This window comes from Alexandromys fortis, unplaced genomic scaffold (genome assembly GCF_014885135.2).
Source record: "Alexandromys fortis isolate MF-2015 unplaced genomic scaffold, M_Fortis_MF-2015_v1.1 scaffold_68, whole genome shotgun sequence".
NCBI lineage: Eukaryota > Metazoa > Chordata > Mammalia > Rodentia > Cricetidae > Alexandromys > Alexandromys fortis.
The window spans coordinates 5,308,362-5,327,564 of record NW_026067948.1 but is presented as its reverse complement, the minus strand read 5'-3'; the positions used below and the strand labels follow the sequence as shown (position 1 = coordinate 5,327,564).

The following is a 19,203-nucleotide window of genomic DNA, read 5'->3' as shown; positions in this document are numbered from 1 at the left end:
GACAAAGTCTGAGGTGACAGTCTGAGGACAGGATGCCCCATCCAGTCTGAGCATTGGGAGAGGTAAAAGGTCTCTCTAGTGTCTTGCGGTACTGCCTCTCTGATCTTCAGTATTAATCCCTATATATGACTTTGGGTTTTTATTACTAAGACCAACTAGATTTTGTGTTACTCTATTTATCTACTATCTATCTATCTATCTATCTATCTATCTATCTATCTATCTACTTATCATCTATCTATCCATCCATCCGTATGTATGTGCATGCGTGTGTATATGTACATCCATGTTCAGGTGTGTGTACACCATGGAGGCCAGAAGAGGGCCTCTATCACTTTCCACCTTATTCCCTTGGGTTATGGTGTCTTACTGAATTTGGAACTTACTGTTTTGGGCTAGGTCAGTGGCCAATGAGGTCCTGAAATCCTCTTCTCTTTTTACTTCTTACCCAGTGCTGGTGTTACAGGGGCATGAGGCCATGCATAGCTTTTTACCTGGGTGCTGGGGTCCCAACTTAGTGTTGCATGATTTTTTTGTTTGTGTTCTGACAAATAAAGCTTGCCTGGAGATTAGAGCGTGAAGCTAGCCACTAGTTAACTATAGAGGCCAGGCAGGGGTGGCACACACCTTTGATCCCAGCACTAGGGAGGGGGAGACAGGATCTCACTCCCATTCAGTCTGAGGATTTGTGGAAGTAAGAAGTCTCTGGTGGCTGGCTGCTCTGCTTCTGAGATCTTTCAGCTTTCACCCCTGATATCTGAGTCCGGGTTCTTATTGTTAAGACAATTAGGATCACACTTCAACTTAGATCCTTGTGTTTGCACAGTAAGTGCTGTTTCTTACCACTAAGACATCTCCCCGCCCCACCATCATGGTGTTTGTCTTAGGGTTCCTATGGCTGTCAAGAGACACAACTCTTATACAACTTTTATTGTTTAAGAGGTTTTGTGTGTGTGTATGTGAGAGAGAGAGAAAGAGACAGAGGGAGAGAGATAGACACACACACACGGAGACACAGACACACACTACACACACATGCACTCCCCCCCCCCCGGAGACAAAAACACACACTACACACCCATGCACCACACGCACATATACACAGGCACACACACGCACGCACAGCAGCGCGCTGCTTTACGGCACTCGCCCCGCCCCTCTGCCGTACGGGGCGCGAGAAGCCGGCAAACATGGCGGCCCCCTGCTCCCTCACCCTGCCTGTGGCTGCCCTGGCCGCCTTGGCGCTCTTGTCTCCCCGCAGCTCTGCCGCTGGCCACATCGAGGTAGGCATCAGACCGCGGAGGCGAGCCGGGGAGGACGTGTGTCCTGATGCGAACCTGAGACGTGGGGTGCACGGGAGGGAAGCCGCCCGCTGCAGCATCTTCCGACCCGGCGGCCCTGAACGACGACCTGATCCGATCCGATCTCCCAAAGCGTCCTGGTGCGCGGGCCAAGCCCCCAGCTCTTGCTGACCGGCGGGGCGAGCTTCCTGGGGACTGTAGTGGTCGTGCTGTTGCCCCTCGGCCCCGCCCTCCCTCTTCCGAGCCCACGGGGCGTCTGATTCCTTTCTGTTTTTTTCACCAGTGACCCTCCAAACGAAGTGATCTGGATTTCTGACATGCTTTTCAGACCTGCTTGCCCTTCTGGCCCAGGAACCCGGGGAATTGGCAGACATTACACAAACGCCACGCCAAAGTTTTCTGTCTCACCTAGATTGCTTTAGTTCCCTAACCATGCTCGGAGTGATTCCGGTCCTCAGTTTGTTCTCTAAGCTGTGGAAGGAGTAACTTTGAAAATGCTAACCCGATCGTGCCTCTCAAAAGTACCTTAACATGGTCAGGACCCATAAGGCCCCCTTCTTGAAGTCTCTTACGCTCCTTTTTAAATGTCAAGATACATTAAACTGCCAGTTTCTCAAACCACTGGGACCCCTTCTGCCATTGGCTCAAATTTTCTTTGTCTGGAATTGAATTTTATCTTTTTTTTTTCATCCTTTGGGTATTCACCCAAAACGTCGCTTAGGTAGGCAAACGTTCCCTAACAAAGTCTTATCCTCCCGTTACAATTACAATTAAAATCCACACTTGCTGGCTTCGTAGATTGTGTGGTGGGCTTGAGTTCCTGTCCTGACTTTCATGAATGACTGTGATGTATAAGACAATCCCTCTCCTCCCCAAGTTGCTTTTGGTCTTGGTTTTAATCACAGAAACAGAGAAGCAAACAGAACACTGTGTCATTAAAATTGTGTTCATGATATTGTATGCTGAAGTTTTTATATGCAGAAATAGCAAATGTAGGTCAAACATTGCAGTGGTACATGTCATATGAAGTGGTACAGGCCACTAAGTCAGAGGATAGCCTGAGATACATTTGTGAGTTCAAATAGAAGTATTCAGCACATAGTAAGTTCGGATATTGAACAACATTTTAACAGAAAAGACTTGAATCCACATATATGTAATCATTTGCAGTGTAAAGACCGAGTGGAAAATGGAAACATACGAGGAAAAATTTTGTTTCAGATAAAATGTTTAAAACAAATAGCCCCACAGTAAACATCCCCTCCTAGAATAGCTACAGAAATTGAAAGCTTGAAAGAAAAGCTCAGTGGTGTTTGTGATGCTCTAGCACGTTTGTTTTCCTGACCGTTGGTGTGGAATGTTGGCATGTATTAAAGCATGCTCGTATTCCAGAGATCTTAGAGATCAGCAGCAGGAGACTTGAGTTGGAGGAGAACGTCAGAAGCTCAGGTTTATGCAGAGACTGCTCGTTTGTCTCCCGCCTGCCCAGACCTGAACAATCACACAGAAACTATATTAATTACAACGTTGTTTGACCTATTAGCCCAGGCTTCTTATTAACTAACTCTTACATCTTAAATTAACACATTTTTATTATTCTGTATATCACTACAAAATTGTGGCCTACTGGTAAGGTTCTGGGGTCTTTCTGCTTCAATAGTTACTTGGTGTCTCTCTGACACTGCCTACTCTTTCTCTATATCTCTGGCTTTACTCTGCCCTGCCACAGGCTGAAGCAGCTTTATTCATCAACTAATAAAGCAACACCTATAGAAGGACATCCCACGTCACTCAAGGGTGCTTTTTCTTTTTTTGTCTCTTTCTTCCTCTCTTCCTTTCTTTTTGGTCAAGGAAGGAGGGAGATGATACGATATCTCATACTTGGGATCAAAGCTATCTTTGGGGCACTGGTATGCTCAACAGTGGAATAGATGGTGAGAGGTTCTTGGCGTAACCGCTTCCATGTTGTCTCTATTGCACATGAGAAGGTCTTGGTGTCACCATCCCACCTTGTGTTCTCATCGCACATGAGAGGGTCTTGGCATGACCGTTTTCACCTCAACTTCTCATTGCATAGAAAGGTTCTTGGTGTCACCATCCCACCTCATCTTCTCATAGCACAGAGAGACTAATAATAACCTAATGAGAGTTTTGACATTTAGTGATTTACTTACAGTGTTTGCATAGGATTCTTTTGTATTGTGAACTCATCATGAGGCTTCAGTTTCCCGTTTTTGTCACTGGCATGGCGTCGTGCAGACAATATATTCATTTGTTCATAACTATTTGGTCAGAGCCCACTGTAATCCTAATTTGGACTGCAGCAGCGCATCTGAACTTAGACCCTGCTGGAAGAGGGGATGGCAGTGCATATGGTATGAGGAGCACAGTGGAGAAAATAAGTTACCGTGAGGAAAGTGGCGTTGTGAGGCTGTGATTTTAAGTGTTAATTTAATGTTTTCAACAGATAAATCCTTGCACAAGAGTAAAATGTGATTTCATGCCTGTGTAGTGCGTTCTAGTTTAGCAGGGACAGTGCATGTTCTGCCGCTCTGTAAGTGACGCCGTGATGTAGGATTGGCAATACTTTTGCCCAGAGTGTGTGGAAGGGGTTAAATTAATTTACTTACTTTCTAGTGCTAGAGATTAAATCCAGGGGCGACTGCAAAATGTTAGACAAATGCTCTACTATGGATTTTTACCCTCAGCCCAGGAGTCAGTATCTGAGTTAAAGGTGCTTTGTTTACTTAGTGTCTCAAGCAAGACTGCACCTTTCACCTCCAGTTTCTAGGCTAGGGCTCTTTCTCTGTTAAACTAGGACTTTTTGCTCTGAAGCGGTATCTTTTAGAAACTACATTAACATTAATTAATTAAGATTAGTTAATTTGTGTTTGTTTATATATGTGAGTGTGTTTTGCCACGGGATGCTTGTGGAGGTCAGAAGATAATGCATGGGACTCAATTCTGCCATGTGAGTCAGGGATTAAACCTAGGTCCTCAGACCTGCTGGGCCATCACCTTAAAGTAGTTCCTAGTGTGTGTTTGATTATTTTGCTCATGAGGTCAAATACAATATCTTCATAAACTGATCATGATTGCTATTGCAGTTAAAGTCCACGAGGGGTTGGAGAGATGATGGCTCAGTGGTTAAGAGCACTGGCTGTTTTTTCCAGAGGACCCAGGTTTGGTTCCCTTCCTACTTGGTGGTTCACAGCCATCTATTACATCAGTCACACGGGATCCAGTGCCTTCCCGTGACCTTTGTGGACACTAGGCATGCACGTAGTGCACCTACATACAGGCAAAGCACACATACACACACGTAAATCTAAAGATTCTACTGAAAATGCCCATGGATCCTAGATATCGTTATCACTGCTTATTGGGGAATTGCATGTTTTTAAAGTGTGCGTACGTGTTAATCATTTTGCCTTTATCTCCCTCCAGGAACAAGCAGAGCAGTTCTTTAGAAGCGGACACACAAACAACTGGGCTGTTTTGGTAAGTACATTCTTTAAAGATAGATCTCACTGCTCATATTAGATAGGGATCTCAAAACTGTTGTGAATTGTGAGTTAAAATTTTGAAAATAAAATTATCTTTTAAAAATAAAAATTTTGATAAAGAAAATCCTCCCCCTCCCCCCATTCCCTTTCTTCTTCTCTGTTCTCTCCTACCCTACCTTGTCTCTCTTTGAGACAGAGGTTCTCTCTCTCTCTCTCTCTCTCTCTCTCTGACTTTTAAAAAAGAACTTGACAGCAGCCACTAATATTCCTTCCTCTTCATTTTTCTTCCAAGTGGTGGTTTGTAAGTAAAGACTGCATTTGAGGTGCTGTTGTTCAGAGGCACACCAGACACAGAATCCTTTTAATGCTTGAAATGAAAAATTCGTAATTAGATTTCTCTGTAGATTAGTTAGTGCTCTACTGATGCTGATTTATAATTGATTTCACGTTTGCTAAAGTGATAGCTGTAGAAAATAATTAATATGAAGTTAGTATTTCTTGTTAATGTTCTTTATATTCCCTGTCTATTTTCTATTCCCTGGTAATTTGCTTGAAGCTTAGGGCAGTTTTTACATTTACTAAGTAAAGAGCTGACACAAAAGGCCTTTACTTTGCATAAAGTGCAGCAGAAATCTTGGCCTCATTGTGATTAATTTCTTGTAAATTGTTTTGTACTTTTTTTTATTTAAAAAACTTCAAATTAGGGAAACTGTTGGCCTTTGGCAATGGTTTGTATTTATCTTATTTATTTTCATTTTTACTCAGCAGTGCTTTATTGGAAGAGTTGTGAATACATACCTAACTATATGAGTATGACTGGGTTATATATGTTTAGTAGGGTCAGAAATTTCAGTCTGTTCCTGCTGCATTATAGGAAGAAAATTCACTCTAAGTAGTAAAGAAATCACAACAGCTCTGTAGAGCCCTGAGCCTCTGTACTGCCCTCAGGTTTGTCACTTCTGCTGTGACCACAGGCGTGTGGCAGAAGGCAGGAGTGTGTGTGTGTGTGTGTGTGTGTGTGTGTGTGAGAGAGAGAGAGAGAGAGAGAGAGAGAGAGAGAGAGAGAGAGAGAGAGAGAGATACAATAACTGACCCTAACCTTTCAGTGTGTCTCCTTGGAACTAGATTTCCAAAACCTAGCTTCTGAGCTATATTTAGATTTCCCCAGTAACTTAAAAAAAGATTTTTCTTTTTCTTTGTGCGTGTATGTATTTGATATAGGCTTGTGCCTGAGTGCACTGCTGTGGGGACCAGAAGAGGGCACTGGTTCTCCTGAATCAAGAGTTGCAGGTGATTGTGAACGGCTTTCCCTGGGTCATGGGAACTGAACTTGGGTCCTCTACAAGAGCAGTAGGTGCTCTTAAGAGCTGAGCTATCTCTCCAGACCCTCTCTAGTACCCTTGATATTTTTAGTGATTTTTATTTGAAGTGAAAAATTGAGTTGACTTGCTTGCTGTTTTTACTAAAGCACGTGTGGATGAAGCTATTTTATAGGTTGTATTTTGTGTCTGTCTCACTTCCCACAACAAATGAAACAAATCAAGAAGCAGATATTACATCCTGGAGGGCATCTAGTCTGTGGGGAGATCATAGGCATTTTCTCTGATTCTAAAGAATTGAATCTGTTAGAGATAGAATATTACAGACACACAGAAATGGAGATGACCTGGGTTGTTTTCTATTTCATTGGGTGATCTTTTTATTTAATCGCAGTTACAAAAGCCTCCCTGTAGGGACATTGATTTTATTGAAGGTTCTTTGATGTCTTAAGCTTGAGATGCTTTCTTCAGGCGTTTCTATAGACTCCAAGGGACATAGTCCTGTAAGCCATGGTCTGACTCGTGAATGCATGTCTCTGTTTTATCTTTAGGTGTGCACCTCCCGATTCTGGTTCAATTACCGGCATGTTGCAAACACTCTTTCTGTTTATCGAAGTGTCAAGAGGCTAGGTATTCCTGACAGGTAAGCCATCTCAAATAAGTTTACTGTGAAACTCAGTGAACATAACTTTTAGGTGGGTTGCTTTTGAAAAAGGTAAAGAAACCTGATTTCAGTTTTTGTTGTTGTTGGAACACTGTCAAATGTAGAGTAGATGCTAGCTTAGGACCTCGTGGCAAAGTACACATGAGAGCAGTGAAATACTAGGGTAATAGGATTTGATAAAGTATGGTTGTCTGCTATTGTTTACTAAATGCCTTTTTAAAAGTGGGTTTTGTTTTATTTTGTTATAGGTTACTATTTTAGCCTGAAATCAGAAGAAGGTCTGATTGGAAACTTATTGAGTTTTGTTTTGTTTTGTTTTCTGGAGACAAGGTATCTCTATGTAGCCATGGCTATCTCGGAGCTTGTCCTGTTTACTAGACTGGCCCTGAACTCTAGAGATCTGTCTGCCTCTGCTCCTGAGTGCTGGGATTAAAGGCGTGTGCTCCCGCCCAGCAAAAGTTTATTGATGTATTCACCAGATTCTTGGGAGGACTCTAGCTTTAGCTAATCAGAACTGAGAAAAACCAGATAGAAAAGGAAACAAAAACCAGCCATGACATGAAGCTTGTCTGGTGACAGATGCCGTGCTGCAGATTGCTAAAAACGGCTCTGCTGTGCTGCACACTGGCAGGTTTAGCAACTTCATGTTGCTATTGCCTCCTGCTGCCCAGACCAGCCTGGGCATTCTCAGTTTCTCACTGTTTCCTCTGATGCCTGTTGGGAATACCATGCTGGTAGTAGAGTTATGTTCACTGTTCATGTGCCTGCAAGGTGACTAGAAGGAGGAGTGTGTGACATTGTGTTTTCTGGGTAGAAGATGGGCTCTGCCTTTGCTGACTACACCTAAGGTGGGACACTTCCTGCTCGTAGGGGGTCAGGCACTCTACCCAGACCGTGAACTTTGGTGTATTATGGTTAGTTTGGTTTTACTGCTACCCTAGGAGTAACATTTTGAGATTAGTTTATTCAGTGCCCTCAAAGGAGACTGGAGTTTGCAACCTGGCTTTTGTGCTAATTTTGTTTGCTAATTTTTTTTTTGTTTGCTAATTTTTTTTGTTTGCTAATTTTTTTGCTAATTTTGTTTACTAAACTGAGCATGGTTTTCCTCATTTATGATGTAGTGCTAATGTAATGGGACCACTGCAGGATTCAGACAAGGAGAGATAGAATAAAGTGCTGCAGAGGGAGAGGACACAGCACGTGGCTTGGGAGACAAAGCTTGTTCTACGTGAACTTAATTAAACACAACGTTTAATCTAGAAAATCACAAAACACAACTCAATACCTGTATTCCATCTAGAATCAAAGCAACCAGATGATATTACTGTTTTTAAGTTAAATTAAATCCTGAAAGAAGGTTAACTTGTGTCAAATATGCAGGCTTAATTCTTTTTAACTGACATTGGGTCCCTCTCAGGTAGTCCTTTGGTTTATAACTTTCCCCTCTGCCTTGAGACTCACTGTGATGGTTTCCTCTCTGTCCTGAGACTCACTGTGATGGTTTCCTCTGCCCTGAGACTCACTGTACATGGTTTCACAGTAGCTTTCATTTTGGAACATACACGACCATGTTGTATGAGTCAATTATTAGGATGTGTTTTATGGTTAGAGTAAGATTGGGAGGGCCCTTGTAGAAGTAGAGATAGCCATAGCATGTATTATTCTGTATACTGAGTTTGGTAGGTTTGTCCTTGAGTTTCTGAAGGATTTCTTTTGAAGTTATTTCTGTTTCAGATGCTTGTTTGTAGCTCTCTTTCTGCAGCCTTTGTTCTAAACAAGAATTGGGGGATTCAAACAGTCATGGTTTCATTCTGTTTATTTATTTAACAAAGAGAATTTAACAGAAGATGGTTTTGTCTTTAGCTTCGTATGGTAAATGTTCCTTTATAGTTAGCTTTCATAGTTAGAATTCTTTTAATGTAGATTATCTCACTTTATGGTGCAGTATGCTGTAGAGATTGGTATAATTATGCTTATGATTTAAATACCTAATTAAATCCTAAAAGGTTTATCTATGTGTTGAAGACAGTAACGAGGTGGTCATGGAAACAGTATGAGGTACAAACGTGAGGGCACCTCTCTGCCTTCTCATTTTCTTTTTGCTAAGGACTGCTGCTGTCTGGTTTGTTTCTCGTTCCCGCCATGCCTTCCCGTGCTGTATCTCAGCAGGCTTTGTAGATAGCGCCTTCTGTTCTCTAGCTCCCCAACCCGAAATCTCCTAAAATCTGACTCTATCACGTATTTCCAGGGGAAAGGTGCCGCCCTTGACCTCCCGTGATAGACTGCAGGTGAACACAGGTGTGTGTGAAGCGCCTGCGGATTTCCTGTGCAGATCTGGCTGCACCTGCAGGACGCTTCACCGTGTGCTGAGACCTGAAGCTCCCTCGAGCATTTCATCCGCAGGCTTCGCGTGCTCCGGACTGTGGACTGTGGAGCTGTTTGCTCCTGCCTCTCTTCCCTCCCCTTCCCAGCTCGTCCCACACACAGCTGTTAGAACGAGCTTCCCCAGACACTGCCTTCATCCTTGCACTCCCACGAGCACTGGTGGGTCTCTGCCTCACAAACCCTGGCATTTCTAGCTTTAGCTGTTGCTTTGTTAATTCGGACTCGCTGTGTTCAGTTTGTAACTTGTTTTGGTTCCCTGGCTTCAAGTTTGGTCTTTATTTCTGATTTTGACCTTTATCCACCTAAGCACTTGGAGCGGCCTGTGCTCACTTCCCTGTTCTTATATCTTTTTCCTCGTCTAGAAAACTATATAAGAAGTTCACTCTGATTTGAGAATTGACTGATGAGTTAAAGCCGTTCTAATAGTTTATAAAAACTAAAGTCAATATGTTTATAGCATTAAATTTTTGTTCCATGATTAGTTTATGATTTTATTTTATTATGCAGAAAAGCATCAGTTTATAATTTGCCTTATTTGTAATGAACAAAAGAAGTTGAACTATATAAATATGTTTTGTAAACAGTTTCCAATAAGCTGCTGTAGTTATGATGGGGCTAATTTTAGCTCATGCCTTTGAATGCTCTTTTTCTTGTCTCCTGCCACTTTCCAACAGTTTTTTCTCATGTAGTCTTAAACATGTAAATAGTGGTGCTTGCACATAGAACTTAGACGTTCAGAACAATCTGTCCTCTCCATCACGTTGGCAGCCGATCCGTCTCACACTGCACGTGATATTCCTAGTGGAGCACTGTGAGATCTTGGTGGGGAGCACATAGTGTGGTTGGGGAAGAAATGTGCTTAAGGAGAGTAGGGAGCCAGGTAACAGGGACATTTTAGCCACCACCTTCATATTGTTGTGCTTAGAAAATGAAAAGGGTCTGTTTGCAGGCCTCGGGAGATCTTGAAGGGTTTTGTATAGCATAAGGGAACATTCTGTCTTGATTTGTGGCTAGATTGACAGGTCTTGGGGTGCTTATTCCTTCAGCAGCACAACAATGTACCCGTTGCTGCCACCATCCTCCTGTCTGGTGGCCTGCTTCCTTTCCTTTATTCTCTAGAGTCTGTTTGTGGACCTTGTCTTCATAAGGTCTCTGTGTGGTAGTGGGGTGCTGCCCATGGGCCGCTAGACAGATGCCTCTCCACTGAGCTGCGCCAGCCTTTCTACATTAGCTTATGTTCTAAGGGAAGCACAACTATTCAGATAATTATTTTTTAGATGTCGGCCTAAATAGTAGGCGGCCCTCTTTCTCCATCTCCCCCGCCCGCACACATTCACACACACGCACACACAGTGTGCACAACTTTGATCCTATCAAACCTGTATCACATTTATTTCCCTCCCCTTCACTGAACCCTTTCTTCCTAAGTGCCCCTCCCATCTACTTTCTTGTCTGCGACACACTGGGTTTGATTAGAGTTGCTTGTATGAGCAGGGTGGAGAGTTCTTCACCCAGGGATAGACGAGCAACTCACCGGTGGCTGTACATTTAGTACCTCGTCTCTTCCTCCCTTAGCAAACATGCATAGCAAAGGGCAGCTAAAGGGGAAGAGGGCTGCAAGAGCCCTTCCCTTCCCATGGCAGAATGTTGACAGACACAGTCTTGTGCAGGTCACCGCAGCTTCTGTGACCTCATGCCTGCAGTGGTCATGTGACGTCCAGAATACAGCAGTGCACACTGCGCCTCCTCACATCTGGTCATAGCTTCTGTGACCTCATGCGTGCAGTGGTCATGTGATGTCCAGAAGACAACAGTGCCCAGGGCTTCCTCACATCTGGCCCTTACATTCTCTGTCCCATCTTCTGATGTTGTTCTCTGAAGGGTGTTCTGGTTAGGTTGTTTGGTTTTGTTTTTGTCAGTTTGACACTAGCAAGAGTCATCTTGGAAGGAGAACTTCAACTGAGAAAAATGCCTTAATCAGATTGCCTGTAGGCACAAGTGTGGCATATTATATTTTCTTTATTAGTAGTTGATATGGAAGGCCTTCGCTCACTGTGGGTGATCCCATGGGAGGAGGTTCTGGGTTGTTTGAGAAAGGCTGAACAAGCCATGGGGAGCAAGGCAGTAAGGAGAATTCTCTGGAGCCTAGTTCTGCCCCCAGGCTCCATCCCCTAGTCCCTGCCCTGACTCCCTCAGTGATGGACTGTGAATTTTCACCAAATAAACCCTCCCCTCCCCAAGCTGTTTTTGGTCAGTGTTTATCACAGCAAGCAAAAGAAACTAAGACAAAGGGGGTGATAAAGCTGTCTAAAGATGTCCTGTTTATGAGTGAGCACCCCATATTGTCTGCATGTCCATCCACTCTGAGTCCCTGCAGGGTGTGGTGCCACATTAAAGAGGAAATTTCCTCTTAGTCATTTAAACCAAGCGTTAGTCTGGCCTAGTTCTGTCAGCTTCTCCTTGACAGGGGCTTTGCTCTGTGTTGTTGTTGTTATTATTATTATTATTATCACCACCACCAACAGCACGTAAAGTGTGGGCTGGGAAAGGAATGAAAGGCCCCTGTTGGTGCTGTAATTTGCCTTGTAGTGAACTGGGTTTAGTCCAGAGGGTTCTGAGTATTGGACCATTCCGTATATGAAGACTTATCTCCACTTAATAACTGGTAGCCTCAATTGAATTGATTCTTACAATTTTCAGCTATTTTCTCTTAAACGTCTGTGCAGTGCTCTAGTTATCTTAGTTATCTTGTTCTTTTGCTGCATTACAAGCAATAACTTTCTCCAAATATGTTTTTCTAACTTTGATTGTTATGCGTGCAGTTTGGTTTTTGAATCTTGTTCTAGCAACTTGCTAAACTTTAATGATTTTGATAAATTATTTTCTTAGAACTATACACAGCTTCTTATTTAAAAATCTTTGTACCTATAAGTTAAAAAAAAAGAAAGTCCTGAGAATTTCCAAAATTAAAATTTTTGGGCAAAAATTATCTTTGGAGCCCTCAGAATTAGTAGTCCAATTTGAGACGCTTTTATTTTGAGTAACTGCGTCCTTGAGAGGGAACGTGATTTTTCAGATCAACAAACTGCATGTGGTGGTCCTGGTAGTCGGAACTGAGCCAAGTGTTTTTAATATTCCGTGCCGCCCAGTTCCCCGTGCAGATAGATGAAGCAATAAGGACGAAGGCTAATTAGTGCGAGAGATGGATGCTGGGAGGGCTTATGAAGTTCCCGTCTACACAGGCTTGATTTGCTGTCGTAAGCAATACCTAATAACCACGGGGACTGGCTACCTGTGCGCAGAGCTGTGCTCTGCAATACGCTTCCTCCCTGAGAATGGCTCACCAGATGCTTCTGTTTTCACTCTGGCACTCGCCTGCTATCACCTACTGGTCTTTTACAGTTTTTAACTTGGTTTTTAGAGTGTTTTAATGGTCCTGCTAAGTAGCCTTATATAATGTTTATTTAATGATTTAAAAGTAAATTTAAGTTCAGCTTACCAGCTGTATAACGCTAAGGGTGATATGGTTCAGCAGGAGGCAGTTAGCAGGTGGCTGGAGTGTAGACCCCAGTGTCCAGTGACTTGTTTGAGTTGTTGCAGACTGGCAGTAATGAGCAGGGTTGATGATGTTTGCTTCAGGTTGGTACAAAACCAACAAAGAAATGATGCAATGAACGTGTGAGCCGAGGATGTGACTGGCTCAGAGCTCTTCACCCCTCCTTTCTCACTGTGGTGCACAGTTAGCTCAGTGAGGAGTCAGAGTGGTGTGAGGGACCCAACAGCCCAGAAGGATTGCGCCCGCCACACTAGGTCAGTCCTTGCTGTGTCCACTGTAAAGATATACTTCTTCCAATTCTGTCTTCTCACATCTTCAGGCCTCAGTGAGCTTGGGAATGGCTGAGGGTCATGTTTAGTCTTCTTTCATCCTGGGCAAGGTCTTCTCTTTCCGTCTTAGTTCCTCATGGGTATAGATGGGGTAGGCATTTTCAGTTGCCTAAAACCCAGCTCCCTCCCCACCTTTTTTTTCTTTGCAGTTTCTTGAATCAGCCTGTCATGTTTTCTAATATGATTGCATGACGCTAGCATTAACTGACTTGGCATTGAATAATTTAGTTGTATTAGTTGTACTTTTGGAACCTTAATGTTGAAAGAAAGGTCATGAAAAGGTAAAGTTTTAAGCTGAACCATTGTCAGTGATGCTTGTTGCCTGCTTCCAGATCTGACAGGAGTATGTGTGTAGGCAGCAGAGAAAACACGGAGTAACCAAGTCATGTCCGCCCCCAAATGGAGTCTGATGTTCCACAAGCGTGTTGGCATAAAATCTACTCTGCATTCAAATCCCTGCAAGACCTTATTTTTTGTGTGCTTTTCCTCTGGTGCCAGAGATCAAACACAGGGCCTCTCTCATGCTCAGTAAGCATCCTGCAGCTGCACCCCCATACTCAGTAAGCACCCTGCAGCTGCACCCCCAGCTCAGTAAGCACCTTTCGGCTGCACCCCCAGCTCAGTAAGCACCCTGCAGCTGCACACCCACACTCAATAAGCACCCTGTGGCTGCACCCCCATACTCAGTAAGCACCCTGCATCTGCACCCCCCATGCTCAGTAAGCACCCTGCAGCTGCACCCCCATGCTCAGTAAGCACCCTGCAGCTGCACCCCCATGCTCAGTAAGCACCCCATGGATGCACACGCCCCCCCCCCCCATGCCTCCATGTTGGTTTCTGCTAAGTTGTGCTACATTGTTACATTTTCCTGTGTGTGGTGAGGAAACAGCAGAGCTTGGCTTGTGTTCACTTTCTGGTTATTACTCTGGAAACCTGTTAAAGTCAAGGTGCTTTCTTCATGGTAAAGATATTTAGTTATGCGACCATAATTAGACTGAGATATGGAAATGGTGAACATTGAGAAGAAAGACAGCTCTTTGGGCTTCTTGGGGTCATAATTTCTGAATTTTGTCTCTTCCCTTTAAGAACCCTAAGAGCTTACCTCTCAGGAATTGTTCCATAGGATATCAGCTCCATGGGCGCCAGTGGTTTAAGTTAAAAGTGAATATTCTGCACACCCAGTGTGAGCCTTATTCCCTTATCCCTGAGCTAGTTCCTGAAAAGACAAAGAGAATAGTTCTGGAAGATTCTTTGAGTTTCTCCTCTTCCCTCCACTCCTTCCCTTCCCTCGCTCCTCTTCCTCCTCCCCACACCTGTTGTCTCTCCCACACACATTCACACTCACGAGTGCTGTCTCACGGGCTCATCACGCAGGCTCGCGTGTTGTGCCGTCAGCAGTAGCGGTTCTGTGTGCTCAGAGCCTTTGCTCTTTGCAGTACATTTACCAATTGCTCTAATTGCAGCCGGAGCGGGCTGGGTGGAAGAGGAGATAGGGAGGAAATTACAGTCCCTTCATAGGTTCAGACCTTTGGGTGGGAGTAATAGGAATGACCGCGGAATAAGTCAGACTACCTTGACATGCCGCCAAAAAAAGGGTGCTAATTATTTCCAAGAAGTTTCTGAGGATTTTTCCTGGAGAATTGATCGATATTCTATCTCTAGCATGTTATATCTGACACTTTGGGGCATTGGGAGGATAGTGAGATTAACGTGTGAGTATAATTTGATCTCCTCAGAGCAAAGATATTTCTCAAAAATTTTTGTTAATAGTTTCTAAGAATTCGTCTGAGTAGGAGTGAGATGTTATCAAATTGTTTAGATGCCCTGTTGTTAAATCCTTTATACCATTTGATTATCTATGGCCAAGGTTTAGGTCAGGGGATTCAGCTATATTATTCTGGGAAACTCTATATTAGTCAAGCTTAATTCACTGACACTCTTTTTACTTCTTTTTGAAGACAGGATCTCACCATGTGCTTAGACTACCAGTGAACTTTTCATCTTCCTGCCCCGTATCCCTCTCTGGGTTTGCTTGTGCGTTCTGCACACCAGATAAGCTCAGGTGCTGATGAACCGTAGAAGCCTAAGAAATGAGATCATTAAGGGACTACTCACTAATATGTTTTTGAAGTTTTTCTTCAGTAGAAAAATGTCCAACCTCATTTTTAATATATATATTTCAGCTAATTCTGTCTAGATTCTTCTGCTTCTTAGTATGCTAAGACATTCAAAACATTGTTTTGATCTACTGATCAAGACTTGTGTGTAGTGTATTGTACTTATTCAGGAAAACCCTTCATGTCCCTGTGAGACTCTGTATGTGGAGGACCCAGTGGTGACTCTTACTGGGTAAGCTCAGCTCCTTCTTCCAACACCCCATTTCTACCATTTCTGCTTTATTGTAGCCACGTGCGAAGTGTGTCTAGGTGTGTGACCCGTTAGTGTGTTCTAAGCAGTGCAATCAGGAGACATATCCAGCTCTTCACCCACAACTCCACTTTCTCTTTTATTTTTAATTTGGTTTATTACACTCACTGTTCAGAATCTAATTAGAAAATCCAAGATAATATTCGTTTCTCCACCTAAATCAGTTTTCTCTTTAACTGCCTGGAAATTTAGTACAGTAAGTAGTTGATTGTATAATCTTAGTTCCATTCTTATGACACATGTAATCCAACCTTTCTGTAATCTTAGTAAAATAGGGAACTGGAAACTGATAAAATTTTTATCAGTACTGGGATAAATACTATGGGATGGTTATGTTAAATTCATGTCTATGAATTTAACTTAAATATGTCATGTTGAATTACATTTAGTTGGGATTAGTCTCTTGTCAGTTCCTGTTCGGTATTGTTTCTGCTGAATGTGACATGTATTGTCACAATGAGGAGCAGGTCAGTGGCTCGGTGTACTTTATCTCTCGTGTTTTATGTATTCTGTCGTCTTTAAAAATTAATAAGAGAATCTGGGAGGATGGTTCAGTGGTTAAAGCACTTGCCGTGGATCTGGAGTTCAGATTCCCCAGGACCCACATAAATGTGGGGTAGGCATGGTGACCTACCTGTAATTACACATGTATTTACACACACATGTATACATGTACATGTAGACATGGGTACGTACAGACACACACATCTCACACAAATACACATGAAAACAATGTGGCTGTCATCTGTCTTCATGCCTGGAGAGAGCCAGGAGGACCAACAACTTCTAAGTGCTAGGATACAGGTGTGTGGCACCATGCCCAGCTTCAGTCTGATCTGAGATTGGCTAAGAAACGGATGGTTTCATTTAGAATTTCAAGGGCCTACTTTGTTTTCATTATGTGTTGTGAATATTAAGCAGTAATAATGAGTTCATGCATCTAACCTAGTCATCTGAGTCAATTAAGTTATCAGTATGAAATGAAACATTTACTGAATCTTTCTAAATTCAGTTAACAGAATTAATTTCAAGAGATTGCAGAGTTGTTAAAAAGCATGTGTTCGTTCACCCATAACCCAGCTGTAAACTGGGATTCAACTCCATCGCCCTCTAGCCACGGGGGCCCAGTGATGATACCTAACACTCGGTGCCGTAGCTTCATGGCCTTCAGTGGAGATGCCAGCACAGGTTTCAGAGAAGTAATGAGCTCATTGGATTAGTGCAGTGATTGAGCTATACCAGCACTTCCCAAGCGCTTGCTGTTGTCTTGCTAAACTAACCTACATTATGTCTTGATTATATATGAGCCTGTAACTGGCTTTACCTTCATCCTAGCGTGTTTGCTTTCCGAATTCCTGTCTGCCATGTGTTTTAAGACTATCTCTTTCCCTTCCCTTCCCTTCCCTTCCCTTCCCTTCCCTTCCCTTCCCTTCCCTTCCCTTCCCTTCCCTTCCCTTCCCTTCCCTTCCCTTCCCTTCCCTCCTCTCTCATTCTCTCTCTGTTTCTCATCCTCCCCTCTTAAGTTTTTTTCTTTCAGAGTCTCTTGTAGCTCTCAGTGTCACTAACTTGATATGTAGCTTAGGATAATGTTAAACTTTCAATCCTCTTGCCTCTACCTCCCAAGTACTGAGATTTCTCATGTGCCTGGCTTTGCATTTTTCCTTCTAATACTGTAAGTACAAAATAACTGGTCTTAGACAGTCTAGGAATGCAAGCAATTCAGGATCTCCTCTGTTAGCTGGGTTGCTAGGATTAGTGCCATGGTGCTATGATAGTGGTTAGAGTTAGTAGTTTGAAGATTCTTTAAGGTATGGAGGAGGAAGGAAAACATGAAATACCTTGAGTTCAAGCTGCTCATATGCTGATTTTTTAATGGCCCAGCATTCTTTACACTGAGCTGAAGCAGAGTGCCTAAGATGTTTCCTGTGGGGAGAAAGCAGCACCCCAGAGGCAGAAAGCCAGTGGGCCAGCCAAAAGGGGCTCTAAGGAGCTGTGAGCTCTTATTTCGGCTTCTATTGCAACTTCACTGCAGTGATGTTGAATGGAACACCAGCTCCAGTAGTTACTGATTCTCTCCAGGGAAGTATTGTTTGTACCATACTGTTTCTGTAACTAGCCTGTCTCTAGCTGACCTGCCTGCTACTTGAGAGCTCATGCTTCTTCCACTTATCTTTGTTTTGTGAAGAAGGGTTAGCTGGGACTAACAGAGCCAAGTCTGAGAGTCTTGTCTTCACACACGGCAGCAGGGTCTTCCATACTGTGAGACGTGTTCTCCTCTAGATTGCGTGTACTTGAGGAGTTTTGTGTTATTTTCACAAGTCATACAGCTCCCTGTCATGTACAGAAGCTGGTCTTCAGTGTAAATATCTCTGTGTGCCTTGGACCCGTACTGGTTGGTCTTATTGATCCAGTAAGTGGAGGTTTAAATCCCTGCTGTGATGCTAAAGAGGCCCCATAGGAAGAAAGATGCTGTAAGGAGCCAATGAGTCAACTATGAGGTTACAGTTGTCGCTCAGGTGTTGATGGGCAAAACTTGCCTAAGTAGACACCTTGATTGTCCTGAACAACAGACACCGAGGATTATTAATTACATATTGTCCAGGACATTTCTATGGAGAGACATTGCTATATCATCAAATTATGTTTGTAGAGTAGTTGTCAAAATAAAGAAAAAGATTAAATGTGGAAGCAGACCTGACCCCTCTGCTGTGCAGCTGCATAGCCATTTAGTAAAGGAGTGTCCTCATCCTCCAAATGGAATGCATGTTACAGCATTCTTACTGTGCTGTTTTCCTTAGAACTTCATTTACAGTTCCCATCCTTAGCCTGTCATTTTATAGGAATTATAAGCCCAAGTAGTCTCTGTGTGGTTATGCTATATAGTCTGTGTGTGTGTGTGTGTGTGTGTGTATGATTAGGTGTTACATAGTCTGTGTGTGTGTAAGTGTTATATAGTTTGTGTGTGTGTGTGTGTGTGTATGGTTAGGTGTTATATAGTCTGTGTGTGTGGTTGTGTTATACAAAAGATTAAACACCTGGGCTAAGGAAGGAGTTTTATTTCATCAGAAAAGCAGTTTTCAATAATTTCTGAGGACTAAGAAGCAGTGAATTAGAATGTGTAGTTACACTTCTGAACCTTCATAATCCATTGTTCTTTAGCTTGTTACTCATTTATCTACATTATTACTAGTAAAATTATTGTATGATATATCTATTATATTTAATCGAGGGTCATAGTAGTTATACTGAGGCTCAAAATTATCTCTAAGAAAAACATGGATTGTATGTACTGTGATTGATATGGTGATCATTTCACTTCATAGAAATTAACCTAAACAAAGCCTAGCCTAAAGGAAGACTGACTTTATACATTTATGTGTCAGTTGTGTCTCGTTTAACAGAGATCATATGGTTTATTAATAACTTAATGTAAACTAATGAGCTTCCTAAGTTATAAAGAGAGGATATGTTCTCCTCTATAGGAATCACAGCTGGAGTCTGTATCTGCATATGCAGGGCTGGACCCCTTCCAGAGTAGAAATCTAGCCAGTTTTCAAGAAAAATCAAGTTTTGAACTTTAATGTATTTGGAACATATGCAGTAGAACATTTTCTTCCTGCCGTCTCCTGGTGAACAAACTGTATACCAGCATATTGGGTTCCCTGTGTGGGGAGCTCAGGTATATGCAGGACAGAGAAGCCTCCTGACTCACTGTC

At 42.9% G+C, this 19,203-nt stretch overlaps 1 protein-coding gene across 2 annotated transcripts in view; it reads left to right on the top strand.

Moving 5' to 3' along the window:
* The first annotated feature begins 1,158 nt into the window (after positions 1-1,158).
* Positions 1,159-19,203, top strand: part of Pigk (phosphatidylinositol glycan anchor biosynthesis class K) — a 62,909-nt gene continuing 44,864 nt past the window's right edge. For both annotated transcript variants that reach the window (XM_050149492.1, XM_050149491.1), the window contains exons 1-3: positions 1,159-1,283; positions 4,749-4,802; positions 6,678-6,769. In XM_050149492.1, coding sequence (XP_050005449.1) covers positions 1,191-1,283; positions 4,749-4,802; positions 6,678-6,769 — 239 coding nt within the window. In that variant the 5' untranslated portion in view covers positions 1,159-1,190. The remainder of the gene's footprint in view (positions 1,284-4,748; positions 4,803-6,677; positions 6,770-19,203) is intronic.